At 41.7% G+C, this 16321-nt stretch overlaps 1 protein-coding gene across 6 annotated transcripts in view; it reads right to left on the bottom strand.

The window, feature by feature from the left end:
• Positions 1-903: 903 nt before the first annotated feature.
• The window catches only part of ARVCF (ARVCF delta catenin family member), a 330276-nt gene continuing 314858 nt past the window's right edge, over positions 904-16321 (bottom strand). For 5 of the 6 annotated variants that reach the window (XM_075320975.1, XM_075320971.1, XM_075320991.1 and 2 more), the window contains 8 exons: positions 14684-14876; positions 13310-13421; positions 11106-11196; positions 9275-9328; positions 8277-8368; positions 7785-7808; positions 6302-6416; positions 904-2858 (listed from right to left, as the gene is read on the bottom strand). In XM_075320975.1, the coding sequence (XP_075177090.1) occupies positions 6315-6416; positions 7785-7808; positions 8277-8368; positions 9275-9328; positions 11106-11196; positions 13310-13421; positions 14684-14876 (668 nt within the window). In that variant the 3' untranslated portion in view covers positions 904-2858; positions 6302-6314. The remainder of the gene's footprint in view (positions 2859-6301; positions 6417-7784; positions 7809-8276; positions 8369-9274; positions 9329-11105; positions 11197-13309; positions 13422-14683; positions 14877-16321) is intronic. The other variant, XM_075320997.1, reaches the window with a different exon arrangement.

The raw sequence follows: 16321 nt of genomic DNA, 5'->3' as shown, positions 1-16321 counted from the left end.
CTGCACATTTAGTTGTTGCTCTGTCGCTGTCACACACAGCAATGTGTGCTTCACAGCGGGAGAGCAACAACTAAAAAATGGTCCAGGACATTCAGCAACAACCAACGACTTCACAGCAGGGGCCAGGTTGTTGCTGGATGTCACACACAGCAACATCGCTAGCAAGTTGTGCCTCAGCAGCAATGTTGCTAGCGATGTTGCTTAGTGTGACGGTACCTTAAAGCCTTGTATCTATTACTGAAAACCTTATCTTACGCATTACCTTCTCCAGCATTCAAGAGTTTTGTATTTCCAGAGGTCTCTTGCAGTCCACATATTTCTCGGATTGAGAACTAGGCTCACATTCTGTATGTCAGAGTCTGAGAACACGGGAGAATGGCACATATAACAAATTACCTCCGCCACAGAAATATGGTGATAATCTCTGCTCATATTATTTGCAGAGTATAAAGAGCTAGGCTACTATCGCCATAGAGCACTTCAATAAAAAGGAAAAAATGTACACTGGCTTGTCCCTACAAAGCTGTTTACTTAAAACCAAACTTTGATGTGAATGAGTTATGGTTTGCTATATTTTTTTTTTTTTTTACAATTGACAATTTCTTATGGAAAACCGATCACATGATTCTTCATGACAATTCACAGTTATTATATAGGATCTCAAAGAAGTGTTCTGTATTATTCCCTCTGACCAGGTTATTGAAGGAAATTCAAAGATGTATCAAACCAAATGCAGATGATCTGATCTGTTATCTCACCCAATGGTTGGATCAATGGGCTGAAATTATTCAAATGTGAACATACCAAATTGAGAGCTTCTCATACAACAATCACATATGAAAACTGCCCTGCAAGGCAAAGGCAGCGCAAATTCCACTGATCACAGGAATAATGCTAAAGATATTAACAGTCATTTAGAAAATGCTTTATCGTACACATGTTAAAACGCAGATTCATTTCTTTTTTAAGATATAGTTACAATCTCAAAATGTATGTCTCGGATATAGTTTCAAAGTTCGCTTGAAAGCATATTAATATATCCTAAGAGAATAAATGGAGGCTACAAAAACGTAAAAGTGCCACTATTATATGACTGTGTATATGAAGTCTGTAAATGTGGAATTTTAGAGTAGGATACCTGCGTCTCTGGACAGCACACCATATCTAAGGGCTGGGGGATACCTGCAGCCTTGTATACAAGACAACCATCCTGAAGTAGGTAGTGGATTAAGCCAAGATTCATAATGCATTATGGTACAGATTGTCTGCATCAAAAGTAGAGAAATTGATTGGATTTTGTCCAGAAATGCAATAAATTTAAGGATTACAAGGGTGCAGGTTGACCCCATACAACTCACGCTAACAGATGGCAACCAGTAAGATGATCTTGACTGTTTTGTTTGTTTTTTTACATCCAAGAAAACATCTACGCACATTAAGTTTAGTACAGCATGAAATATTACATTAATGTAAGAAAAACCCAGTCCCATCCCTGCAAACACAAGAAAAGAATGCACACCTCACCCTCTGTTACTGATTTTCTTTTTGAGCACCTACTGAAAATATATTAAAATGCAACAGTAAACATAATTCCTTATTTTAATTCAAAGGATTAGAATTGCAGCAATGCGTCCATGGTAAAAGGTCGGAAAACAGTTGAGGCGACTGCAAGATGAGAAAAGGTAAAAACTTCCAGAAAGTTCGTGGATGATCGGTCCGCAAAATCTTGTTGACGAGTGAATGAAGAGAGAAAGCACAAGATAAAAAGGCAAAATCACTATACGGCAGAATATTCTGCACAGGCTGCAACCAGAGAGAAATGGACTGTAGCTGCAGGCTCCGGCTAAACCTTATGTGTGTGAGTCCATAGGAGATATATAGATGATATACATACATCATCTATATGTTCTATATAGACACACACATGGAATTTGGTAATGTACAACCCACTTGATTCATGTATAAAACAATGTAAGTATATCTATGAGCTCACACTGCATTCCAGTTAATGACATGCACGTCTTAAGTAAAGTCTTGCTAAGGTTGAATATTTGACCGGAGTCAGAACGCAGAGATGACCTGGGGAGGGAGCTCTAATGCCGGCATGTAAAACCTTACATCACATTCAGATACTTTCTAAAAAGGACAAAACCATCAGGGTCTACAGTACAGAGGCTATCTAACTTTTTGTTTGTTTTCCTCCACTTTCTCATTCCATGCAGCAACTTACATCTTACTCCACCTTGGTGAAAACCACAATCCTTAGGATATTCCCATCATTTAATAGCAAGAAATTAAATTATATGCACCTCAGACCACAAAACTTCTTTCCACAGTTCAAGCTGAGGCAACAAACCCAAAAAATGGAAAAAGTGCTCAATTTAAGTCAATGCCTCAAAAGTTTTGTGGCTTTTTTTTCTTTTCGTGCAGGAAATGCGTCCAATAAAAACAATTCCCTTCTTACAGTCTTGTAGTCCTACAAGCTGCACCATCCCAACTTTTCATCAGAAAGGTGATTCTTCTTCAAATGGCGCAAAGTGCAGGAAGCCTCAAAAGGGAATGTTACTTTATGAATATATACTATACATATGTACTAAAAAAGATTCAGTTCTGAAGTAAAATTAAGCAACAGTGGTTTTTGGCGATGATCACATAGTTTGGTTCTCAGTCACAGCAGATGGCAGTTTTCATCCAGTCTCTTACCAAAATGGTCCTCCTGTGAAAACATTATGGCAGTGGTGGGCAATGATACCTCCAATGTATATTAAAAATGAGTGATTCTTGGTTTGGGGAAAAAAAAAAAAAAAATTAAACCTAAAAATATCTTCTCAAAAAGAATCACCGCAAGAAGATTATCCCTGAAATAGAAAAAAAAAGCAGTGCATTGAAGAAAGAATTATCAATAGGAAGTGGTGACGTCAAATTGAAATTTTAAAGCCCCCCCCCAAAAAAAAAAACAAGAGAAATACAATTCATAGCAATAACAAATAATTCAGACTCTATATAATATTTCAGTGTGGTTAGATTAAATTAATTCCATTTGGAACTTGGCAAAGAACGCTCTCGTAACTACATATAGAAATATGACCTTGTGTAAACCTCTACGTAAAGGGGTATTCAAGCATGGGCATTAGTGATGAGTGAACTGTCTGGTGCTCGGAAAGATGTTTGCGTTCGCCATTGACTTCCATTACATTCGGTAAACAAAGTACAGACATCAAAATGCTCGTTACACTTACCGAACAGTTCGCTCATCGCTAATCAAAATTTATCACTATCCACTAAATTGAAAGATGGAGTTAAAAAGTGAACCTTCCATATGCACCCAGAACTGTTGTGAATACATTTGGACTAGGTTCCAGTTTGGGGCTCCCTCTTGTGGTCAGTGCTGGTAGTGAAGTTTGCTTGCTGAATAGAAACCAGACAGATGGGGATGATTGGCAATCAGGTTCTTCTGACTGGGCCTATATAACTGAGTAGCGTTCTCTTGTTCCTGGCCGGTGCTCAATGTTGTTTCCTGTGTGCTATGGACATTCTGAAGCCAGCCCTTCCTTCTGAGTCTACCAGATCTCCATTCAGATAAGTTTGGTCCTAGTACCTCTGCTGGTGGTATTTCACACTCTGGTTGTTTTTCTGTTTAAGTACTAAGGCTTATTCCTATTTTGCCTGTGTGGAGTTCTGGGTGGAGTTGGATTCATTCCCTGCTGGGAATGTCTATGTACCTTGCTCCATATTCTATGTATTTTGCCATGTCATGCTTGGTACTAATTTCAGTCCTTCCACTATATTAGTGTTTTGTTTGGATCCCAGTGACACCAAAGTATTGAGATAGCGGGGGAGAGTCCGTGTGGGCTCAGTATTTTTCCATATCAGGTGTGTTGGTTCTTTTTCTAGGGTATTGCACGTCTGCAGACAGTGCTCTTTTCTGTCCTTTCCTATTTAGATAGTTTGGGCCTCATCTTTGCTGAATCTGTTTTCTACCTGTGTATTGTGTTCTCCTACATCACCTACTGGCCTCTTAGCATAATAGCACGCCCACAGGGGTGTGCTAACATGCTATTCAATGCCCATTTCCCAGCCTCATCTGCAGTGACACGCGTTCTTGTGTCCGCTGTCACTGCGTTAGACACCGGGTTTAGGCTCAGTGCGCATGATCAGAAGTCCCCGGCACTTCTGGTCATGCGCACTAGACCTCTTTGAAGCCGGGACGCGTACACCTGGCTTCATAGTGCACATGACCGGAAGTACAGTGACTTTTGATCATGCGCACGGAGCCTAAACCCAGCGTCTGAGGTGGCAACATCTGACACAAGTACGTGCATCACCGCCAATGATGTTTGGCAATGGCCATTGAATAGAATGTTAGGAGGCCCACAGGGGCGTGCTAACATGCTAAGAGGGAGGACTAGTCGGGGGAAACAATGCCTTTGAGACTACTCCCTGCCCTCATTAGTATATTATGAAGGATCTTTAGAACTACTTTTTCTAAACATCTCATTATCTATGCTAGTGTATACAGGGACGGTAAGGCAGAGATTAGCAATATGCACCCAGAACTGCTCGTGTTTCTGGGTGCATATTGCACCTGACAGGTTCTCTTTAATCTTTACCTTCAAAGGATATTTCTATATTACTTTTAAATTATCGTTATTATCAACACCCTTTATAAGTAGTCATGCAAGCTTACCAGAAGGAAATGATAGTTTGTTTTCACTTTACTTATGCGCTTTGTTCGAGGAAAAACCTCCTTTAAGTCTCCCATCTTGATCAAAGTTGATTTTAATCAATAGATCTTGAAATAATAATAATTCTTACAATAGGATGTGTTAAAGGGAACTGGTCACCAGTTTTTTGCCCTATAAGCTGCGGCCACCATCACTGGGCTCTTATATACAGCATTCTAACATGCTGTACATAAGAGCCCAGGCTGCTGGATAGAACATAAAAAATACTTTATAATACTCACCTAGAAGGTCGCTCCAGCATCCAACAGTCGGATGGGGTAGTGCCGTTCTCCGGGACCAGTGCCTCCCCTTTCGGCCATCTAGGTCTTCCTTATTCTGAAGCTGCGGTGCATGACGAGTCTACGACACACACGCGCCGGAATTGAGGTTCTGCGCAGGCGCATTTTGATCTGCCCTGTATTGTAGTGTGCCTGCACAGGACATCAATGCTGGCGTGTGTGTTTGACGTAGACGCGTCATGCACCGCGGATTCAGAATAAGGAAGACCAAGATGGCCGAAAGGGGAGGAGCCGGTCCCGGAGAATGGCACCACCCATCTGATCGTTCTGCACCGGAGCGACCTCCTAGGTGAGTATTCTAAAGTGTTTTTTATGTTATAGCCAGCAGCCTCGGCTTATATAAAGCATGTTAGAATGCTGTATACAAGAGCCCAGTGATGGTGGCCGCAGCTTATAGAGCAAAAAAAACTGGTGACAAGTTCTCTCTAAAAAATGTTCCTGTGTTGAGATGATCTTGTATATGTGCCCCTGCTATGTATTGTGTAATGGCTGTGTCTGACAGTACAGGAACTTGGTCTGATCATACCACAGCTCCTGGGCCAGGAAGGATGCAAGGGAAAATATACAGACAGGACAACAAGGGATCGCAGCTGTTGGGTTCTGTGAAGTAAATAATTTTTACAAACCATCAGGCGAATGTTTTACGTCACAGAAAAAAAATAAATAAAGAAATAATCAGCTGCGATCCCATGATGTCCTGTCTTTATAGTTTTTAACCTCCTCCCCTGCCCAGGAGCTGTGGTATGATCAGACCCTGTCCCTGCACACTCAGACATGTCCATTAAATAGTAGGGACATATTTATATATCTCAGAATAGGAACATTTGTTTACATTTTTATTCCAAGATCTATTGATTAAAATCTATTTTATTTGTGGGGAAAACCCTTTAAGTGGTTCTAATCAGACATGTAAAAAAAAAAAAAAAAAAAAAAAAAGATTTTTTTTTCAACAAAACAGGGCCACTCGCGGAGTTTGGAACTGCAGCTCAACTCTATTTAATTGCAAATTTAATGACACAGAAGTAGAAGTTGAGGATGATAGTTGTAGTACATGCTGATCACACTTTTTTTGTGAGCAAAGAAAGTAAACTAAGCAGGTTAGATGAAAAGGGAGACCGGACAGAAAGTAGGCGCACATTTCAAAGCTTTCAGAAACCAACAGACCATGCATCAGTGAGAATTAAAATCTTCTTTAGACTTAGTAAATTTGTAAAGAAATGATACCTTGAGTGGTGAAAAGTTACACAACAAAGTTCCCACAAAGACAGACAGACCTACCATGCATGCAAAATTAGACCCAGGAGTCAACAGGCTGCGGTTTAGTGTCGCGTGCATCCACCAGATTGACAGTAGGCCTGTTACTCCGGGTAATGTGTTTCTTATTTGAGTCATTCTGCAGCAGCAGTAAAGGAAAGGAGAGAGAGCAAAACAGATATTAATGCAAGGAGAGGTGCAACGCCAACCAAGGCTTGTAAGGAAAGGAGTTAATTATGTGACAGGTTAAAAAGGAGTGACAAAACACTAGCAAAGGAGCAATACAATATTCTGATGTAAAATTTGAGACGCATTTTAAAATATGTAAAATATCACATGAAGATACAGCACAGAAAAACACAACATTGCACGTGACATTCACAACACTGCCCTTGTAGCCTTTCTGCATCACACGCACTTATATCACGGTCACATAATGGCTAACCTGGCTGCATTGTGTGTGATACGTCACCTAAATGTGGTGACCTGGCACCAGTCAACCAGTATATGACTGTTGTGAGCTGGAGAATTTGTTCAATGCTGTCAAACAATTTTTCAACATAATATAAAATTTTCTTTAGATCACGTGATATTTTTGTGATCTATAAAAAGTATCCGAATAGTAAAAGGAGCAAAGAGAACCAATATGCTGCCAGTAGCCTCCTACCCGCACCAGTAGCCATCTCCCAAGCTAAAGGGAAGCCTTCATTAGAAAATAACCTATTGATAAATAAGGCTTTTGTGTTACACGGATTTCTTTTATATCACAATCTTTAGGAAAACACAAAAGTATTATTCTTGTAAATCGCCACGAAGGTATTTTCATTCCCATACTTTCGGTCATTACATGAAACGATTTCATCAGGCTCCATATCAGCAGATACAGGATTACAATGACAGGAAACAGCTCTATACACAGGATCCAACATTCACTATAGGAGATGTCACAGCTGACCCTATTCCCACTCTCGTCACAAATCACCCCTGCATAATAATAGGGCTAGAGTCAGTTCACTGAGGTTAATGTACATGTGTTGTTTCCTAAAACCGGAAGATGGAATAACTCTGGCCACTGGGACGTTTTAATGCGTAAAGATATTTAATATAAAATTGTCAGATTGGGGGGGAATAGAATAGCCAAACTATATAGAACACAAAAACCTGATTTAAACAATAGGGGTTGTTCTTGTGATAGTTTCCCTTTAAATTTGATGCAATTTACTTCAAGCAAAATAAAAAATTTGGCTTGGCCCTAATTGCTAGTTACTGCATTTCAGCATGTGGTATGGAACAGGACAGAACACAATGTATAGAGACTAACTATGAACACTGAAAATAATACTGAACACTGGCCACTAGATGAAATATGGATGAAATATATAGAAGTGCAGGTTGAACATTCAGTAAGCACACCGTACTATACTTAGCCGACTATTAGCATTTTCTTTATATATTCAGCACGTTCACACTAAAAGCAGCGACACCTAGAGGATGCCATAAAACTTACATGGTTTTCCTTTTTAAATGAGGGCTATATCATGAAAGAAAACAAAAAAGTACAACTTTAAAATGGAAAAAAAGGACAACTAAACAAAACACCCAAAAAAACCCCCAAACAAACCTAGGAAATCAGTGCAAGTTTGTGAAGGGATGAGGTCACGACAGTCAGCAAAATAAATGTTATTTTTAGGCTGTCTTCACACATCCTACATTTGAGCACGTTCTGCGGACTTGCAGCAGATCTCTTTATCCAAACTATCCAGACTACCAATAAATGGTGGATATGTGAAGCCAGGCTTTTTCTGGATGGGAAAGTGACCACTTAATTTCTTACTCAGAATAACACACTTCAAGAAGGGCAAATTTGCTGTGATCAATTACTAACACATCCTAATGGGGCAAGTGTGACATGCAATACACCAGCAAGTTACTCTCTCCCGCTGCTGCGCAGATTAGATCAACACCTACGGCAAGTCAATGAGATGGCTGATCAAGGTACCTTTAAGGGCTCCTTCTCCGACAGATCTCCCATGTTTTCATTGGATCTGTATTTACGCTCCTTGTCTCTGTGATCAATAGTGGAATATCCATCTAAGGAAAAGAAGCAAAGAATATTAATTTTGCAAAGCATAATGACAAAAAAATCAATATGACATAGGAAGAGAAGAGCACATAAGGCTGGGCTGGAAAAAGCCATGTTTTGGTTGGGAGTTGGGCTACATCTATAAACCCTTTTCTTTTATTAAAAGAAAAGTATTAAAAGGTGTTTAAAGCAAAACCTGTAGTAAATCAGTATAAGGCTCTGTTCACATATACATCATAGCTTTTGATCACAACAGAAGCTAGAACAATGTGCCAAATCAGTCATACAGTCCTATAGACTTGCGCCAGTTTCAACATTAGCTTGGCATGTGTATATGAAAACAGTCAATGACGATCAGTATAACAAACATGATATATATGGGCCTAATGAAATATACCATCGCAAGGAACAAAACGTACCAATCCCCACAAGAAGTGGCAGTTGAAAAACAAAAAAAAATAATTTATAGGAAAAAAACCGTATTTAAACTGCATTGCGGAAAAAGATGGTGCCATTTGTGATACTAATGACAATAATGATGACGATATTGACAATTTAGGCCATTCTATGCAGAACTATTGATGAAAATTATTAGAAACCCTTTATATTTGGACATGCAGTTAAAGGGAATCTGTCCGCAGGATTTTACCCTTCAAACTATTTCTAAGCACATGTAGATCCTTTCAAAAGAAAAATCCAGCAATACCTTCCCATGGCAGGTGCATTCCTCCATTACTGACAATCAGGGATTGAATTAATTTGTCTATGAAAGAGTTACATGCCATATAAATAGTTTAGGAGGCAAAATCCTACAGATTCCCTTTAACATAAGAAAATCTTTAAAATTTTGTAACGAGTAAGAGGTATTGATAATTCTCATGGGCGCTATAGCTTCTCTTCCATTGTCTGCTTACCAGGTCCAAGCTCCCCCATGGGAATCATGTCACGGCTTCCTGACTTCTTGTTTCCTGTAATTCAGTTAGTTTTAATTAGTCTTCCAAAGTGGTCTCTACTTATACAAAAGATGCAAAACAAGGAATATGGCAAATCCATTAAAAAAAAAAAAAAAAAAGTGCCTCTGAAGAAACCAACATGGCAGCAATGAAACAAGGCAGAGTGACAATACGATGTAAACCCTTGGAATTCTGGCAAGGAATCAATTCTAGAAAAATGCAAGGCTACATCCACCAGCAGGCAGACACTTTACAGCCTAGGCTGCTTTCACACTACGTTTTTTTTTTTTAACATGCGTCATTAACTTTTTTGCTGTAAAAGCGGATCCTGCTTTTACAGCAAAAAAAACTCATGCAAACGCATGTGTTATTTTACAGGATCCTGTCACTTTAAGTTTATGGGCGGGCATTGGAGTCATGTGATCGGGAGTCAGTGGAACTGAACGTGATAGACTGGGAGCCGGTTTCTGACAGCTGCAGAGGCTCGTAACCAAGGTGAACATCGGGTAACTTGCTTGGATACCCGATATTTACCTTGGTTACGAGCATCCGCAGCTGCTAGGAGCCGGGCTCCCTGCACACGTAACCAACGTAAACATCGGATAACTAAGAGAAGAGCTTTGCTTGGTTACCCGATATTTACCTTCGTTACGAGTGTCCGCAGCTCTCAGGCGGGGGAGAGAGAGAGAGAGGGAGGGGGAGAGAGGGACTGATCACGTGAGGCTGGTTTCTGGGCATGCTCAGTAGAGCAAGCAGGATCCTGTTTATCAGCATGCCAGCGTTCACCTGCGTTTGCATGCAGTATAGTCAGGATCCAGCAATTTGCAGTATTTGGACGCAGCTCAAAAACGCTACAAGTAGCGTTTTTGAAAAATGTTAAAAAACTACAACTCGCTGGATCCTCACTATAACGCACGCAAAAAACGCATGTTGACGCGAGTCCATTGAAATGAAAACGCATTTGCACGGGATCTGTTTTTGCGTTAAAAAAAACGTTCAGGACACATGTTAAAAAAACGTAGTGTGAAAGCAGCCATAAATCAAATTGCTTGTTTTATTTTAGTGTAAAAAGTGTACTGTAGCATAAAAAAAAAAAAAAACATTGTTCAACCCCTTCCAATCAGCCAATGTTCACATTTTGCGCATTGGTTTTTTTACTTCCCTCTTCAAAGAGCCATTTTTTGTGCTTTCGTCTACATGACTGCTTGGTTTTTTTTTTTATTTCGCAAGGTTGTAGTGTTCAATGACACCATTCACGTTACCATAAAATGGATATAAAATGGAAAAAAATAAAAAATTAAAAAAAGGGGGATAAAATTGTTAACTGCACTCCCACTTTTCTAATTTTTTTTTAGTAAAAATGACCAGGCTGTAGGTTTTTTGGGGTCAGTATGATTACAATAAGGCCAAATGTATAGTGTTATATTACTGGTTTTAAAAAGTTCAGAACTTGATTAAAAAAAATATTAAAAAAAATTGTCATTTTCTGGGATCTACAACTTTATTTTCTTACCAAGAGAGCTGAGGGTTTCTTTTTATGTGGCAAGCTCTAGCTTTTATTGATACCATTTTGGGGTATATATGACATTTTACATATTTTCGACCAATGTTTGTGGAGAGGTGAAGTGACGAGAAATCAGCAATGCTGGCATTGCTATACTATTTTTTACAGATTTACAGTAAAGGTTAAATAACTTTATATTTTGATAGAATTGGTCTTTTTTCATCAGCAAATGTCTGTCACAGATATGTAAAAAAAATGTGGGGTTCAACCATAAACCTTGTTGCTCACCTTGATTTTTGTCCACTAGAGGAAGCGTGCTGTCATCAAATCCGGTCTTTCCATTACCCTTCGATCCCTTTGGAAGCGTTGATGTGGCAGACTATAATATATATGAGACAAAGGGGTTAAAAATAAACTATGAAATCACTCACAGGAAGGAACAACTTCTTACAAAGGCAAGACTGCAGTAGAAAAATAAAATAGATCTAAAAAAGACACATGTTGGTCAATTGTTTGCTCGGAATCTTCGATTTCGTATGTTTAGCGCAGCCAATTATTTTATAAGGAAAGAATAAGAGGCTAGCAGACCACTTTGGCACTAATGATCCCACATCCACCCTCCTCCCAGCCCTAAAAAAAAAAAAAAAAAAAACAAAAAAAAAAATCAAACCAAAACCCACAAAAGGATTGGGTGGGCTGAAATTCAAACCACTAACTTGTGACCAAAGACAGACAGCCTGTCTGAATAGATAAGACATTATCCTTAGATATGATTATATCCTTTTGAAATCTGACACCCCCAAAAAAATTTACCCTTTTGCTGCCAAGGTTTCCCAATCTTCTGTCTGATGCAGTGCTGAGCCGCTATCAATGTACTAAGTGGTGACTGAGACCGCGTCTACCGCACCTCTGACCAAAACACCAAAGCCTGACAGAATTAAGCACATTTCCTCCCAGTAGAGGGGGGGGGGGGGGGGCTATCTGTGTAATGGCCGCACAGCTTTAGAATGCTTAAATATTCCTCTTTATTAAATACATATTAAAACACATATACAAATACATAAAAGTTTAAGGCTGCGAGCACACACTGGATTTTTCATGCATTTTTTGGTGCACTATTGTTAGAGATCTGCATGCCTATCCATATGCCAGCAAAGTGTATGACAATTCTGAAGTGCTGTGCTTACGTTCCTTATTTTTTTCCTTGCAGATTTGATGCAGAAGGGGATCTGCAGCATGTCATTTCTTGGTGCGTTTTTGCCTGCATCTTTCAGCCCTTCCACCCATTGACTTCATTATGAAAAAAGCATGGTAAAAAAGCACCAAAAATGAATGCTGTTTTTGGTGCGTTTTTCTGCCAGAAGGTACAGATTTGCTGCAGAAAATATCTGCACCAAATACTCAGCATGCTCACATAGCCTTAAAGGGAATCCTGCAGATAATAAACACACTCTACATGTACTTACAATGTTATGACTATAGATGTCACTCAATTTCTCCTCTCGCTCATACAGTTGATTGGAGCACAGCAAATTGGCACCTATGTGTATTCATATACTTTAAACCTGCTCTAATGTCATATCCAGCAGGTGGCGATACAAAGCTGTATACAAGCGTCTCCCTCTGAAAGCAAAGTGCTCGCTGCTGGTTCCAGCTTTTGCTGTCTCCTGGGTAACGCATCCGATGTCATGTGGGCTCCACCCCATGGCGACATGTCCCAGGCGTCATTCCCCCTGGTGTGCCTGCATGACGCCGGACCATGAAAGCTAGCATTACCACTACCACATGTTAGTGCTACACAGAACTAAACTACTGCCTAAAGGGAATCTGTCACCAGGTTTTTGCTCCCCCATCTGAGAGAAGCATAATGTAGAGACAGAGCCCCTGACTCCAGCGATGCGTCACTTACTAAGCTGATTGCTGTCATTTTGATAAAATCAATGTTTTCTCTGCTGCAGATCTTGCAGTTATACAGAGCTTATGAATATGCTGGACTACGTGGCAGCACACCAAGTAGTCCTCTAATAAGATCACTATTTAATCAGCAGTAGATTTACAAAACTACACTACACAGCCCAGTAAGTGACACACCGCTGGAATCAGGATCTCTACATTATGCTGCTTTCAGATTAGGTGGCAAAAACCTGGTGACAGATTCCCTTTGATTACTATTAGGAAGCACTTTAAAATACTTCTATATATTAATATCTTTTTATATTAGTCACCATTACTATGTTCATTATCTGCAGGATTCCATTTTAAACTTTTTTTTATGCATTTATCTATGTATTTAATAAAGCTGAATTTTCATTCACTTCTTGAGGGTTTTTCTTGTTTATTGGCTTTTTTTGTTAATTATATACCGTAGCTCCTATTACTGCGCCCAGTTTGTAGCTTTTGAACATTATTAACCGTTAAATTAACATTTGTGATTTACAGGGATTCGGTCATGTCCCCAAACAGCAGCAGAACATCATAACAAAAGTCTTAACCTGGAAGTTTGTTTTGTTCCATCCTTCTTTCTGAAGAGCATTGCGGAGTTCCTTGTAGCTCCAGATCATCTGTAGGACATGGGAGGCAGCCTTCACCTCTCTTGGGCACTGACTGTGTAAGACAGCAGAAGATTCAAAACATGAATGTTTTCATCACCAAACAGCATACATGGTTATACTCTGATGGACAGACAGAAAAGGGCCCGACAGAGGACCAATATATGGGCCCTTTACAGTCCAACAGCTCATCATACTGCACAATTCCACCTGCTTTGGAGGCATTACTGTTCCCCTTTACCTCTGGGGCCCTTGTTATGTTCTATGATATGTTCTATAAAATATACTATGTTGACCTACACAAGAAACAAAACCTGATGTAAAATAATCACGGTGCTCATGTGCAGTGTATGTGAAACCTTTCAGAACAGATCAGTGTCATTAGGGTATGTGCGCACGTTGCGTACTAGCCCAGCACCGTAAAAGGTGCGCTTCAGAGCGCAGCTGAAAAGCTCCGTTCTGAAGCGCATGGTGCCGGCGAGAACGTGCGCTCTGCCTGCAGCTCCTGCCATAGACAGAGCAGGAGCTGCCGGCAAAGCGCACGGAAGAAGTGACATGTCACTTCTTTTTGCGCAGCGCTTCGGCAGTAGCCGAAGCGCTGCGCACTGAGACGCCACGTGCGCACGGCCCCTGCACAATCTCCATAGACTGTGCAGGGGACGCAGGACGCATGCAGTTACGCTGCGCTACAAAGCGCAGCGTAACTGCATGAATTTACGCAACGTGCGCACATAGCCTTACAGACGCAGTGGAGCTGCCGCCTGGTCGTTTCTACAAGCCTGACACTCGCATTAGGTTTGCCACCATCAATTGTTAATATATTTTACAAACTACTTGAATCATTATCTAGGCGGTTACTAAATCTTATAATCTGCACTGAACGTACATGTATTATATAGATTTTGCATTATAATCTTACAATTACACACACACGCAGATGCAAAACCCAACAGGATTTTACTGGATCTTTGCTTTTAAGGCTATAAACACTTTTGATATGATAGTGGTTGCCTTTAGGTAATACAATTGAACCAACTTTCAATCTACAGTTGTCATTCCTCTATTCAATTTCCAGTCGGACCCAAATTTCAGGATTTTACTCTTGTGGGAGTTTCTCTCTCAGAAATATAGGCTGGAAGTGATGTCTGAGTGTATCCAAGCTGCTGTTGTCTAGATCAGCTCTTTGATGAGCACAGCTTCTATCCTGCACTCATTTCCTCATCATGCGCTTTTATTTTTAAAGACTGCATTCTCTGCCCTCCCTAAAACTAACTTTACACATCTGCTTTTCTCATGTCCCAGCTCATCTTTAGTTACCTGGATTTGTTTATAGTGATCAGTTTTTCAATTCCCTGTGTCTGGATGAGGGAACGGGCATTTTCAGAGCTGTCTGTGACTATTTCATGGATAGTGTTCAGCACAGCCACCACAGTGTCTTCTTCCAGATTCTTAGCAGGCCGCTGTTGCCCTCCAGGCAAGTTTCGGACCAGCTGTCCCATGGCATAATTGCCTAAAAAGACAAAAAAAAACAAGCCTCAAGACTTATGTCACAAGGTCATTTCAGAACACTTCGTCATAGGATCTCATGCAATGTGCCTTTACTTCCCAATTTCAATATGAATGTTTCTTTTTCGCTCCTAATTGGGAGACCCAGACAGTGGGTGTATAGCTACTGCCCTCTGGAGGCCGCACAAAGAACTACACTTAAAAGTGTAAGGCCCCTCCCCTTCTGGCTATACACCCTCCCGTAGGAGTACAGATTCCTCAGTTTTAGCTTTGTGCGCAAGGAGGTCAGACACGCACGCATAGCTCCATTGTTTTTAGTCAGCAGCAGCTGCTGACTATATCGGATGGAAGAAAAGAGGACACATATAGTGTCCCCAGCATGCTCCCTTCTCACCCCACTGTATGTCGGAGGTGTTTGTAAGGTTGAGGTACCCATTGCGGGTACGGCGGCAGGAGCCCACATGCTGATTCCTTCCCCATCCCTTTTTACAGGGCTCTGGGTGAAGTGGGATTTACCGGTCTCCAGGCACTGAGACCGTGCTCCATCTACAGCCCCTGGAGAAGATGCTGGATGGAGCGGAGTACATCAGGGACATGGCCCTGCTTCCTCAAGGTACTCTGTGTCCCCGTGCATTTGGCGCTCACACCGCAGCTTGCTGGGTGTTGTAGTGCGCCGGGGGACATCAGCGCTACGGCGCTTGTGCCAGGCCTCATTCAGCTTCGCTGAAGCAGGCACACTAGTGGGAAACGGTCGCGCCGGCCGCTGGGACTGCGGCGCGGCTGGCACTTGTGGTGCGCCGGGGACTTCAGCGCGGCCCGCGCTTTTACGGCGGCCGCGCTGATAACTCGAGTCCCCGGCTTTTGCGGCCTGCTTCCGTTCGTTCCCGCCCCCGGACCTGCCAGTCAGGAGAGGGGCGGGACGCTGGCCACGTCTAGGAACGGTCGCGCCGGCCGCTGGGACAGCGGCGCGGCTGACACTTGTGGTGCGCCGGGGACTTCAGCGCGGCCCGCGCTTTTACGGCGGCCGCGCTGATAACTCGAGTCCCCGGCTTTTGCGGCCTGCTTCCGTTCGTTCCCGCCCCCAGACCTGCCAGTCAGGAGAGGGGCGGGACGCTGGCCAGTGCATCAGCGCTGAGGGCTGGAGTCGTTTTTACATACTCCAGCCCTCACAATCGGCACAGAGGGGACACTGTTCCCGCACTTTTGTTTGGGAACTCCCACGGACCGCCCCTCTCCACAGACGCCGGCAGCCATTCCTGCTGACACGCTGAGCTGCAGAGGGGAGCCGGGGAGACCCAGACAGGGAACCCGCTATTCAGCGGGCGGTAAGCCCCCTCTTGTGCCAGTATTATTCTTAGTATTTTGTTTATACAAATACTTTGTATTGCATAGCGCTGGGCGCCCTTTGGCTATAGACTCTCTCACATTGCAGAGAGCCAGCAACATGTC

This window comes from Anomaloglossus baeobatrachus, chromosome 1 (genome assembly GCF_048569485.1).
Source record: "Anomaloglossus baeobatrachus isolate aAnoBae1 chromosome 1, aAnoBae1.hap1, whole genome shotgun sequence".
In the NCBI taxonomy this organism is placed as follows: Eukaryota; Metazoa; Chordata; class Amphibia; order Anura; family Aromobatidae; genus Anomaloglossus; species Anomaloglossus baeobatrachus.
This window is presented reverse-complemented; position numbering and strand designations above follow the sequence as displayed.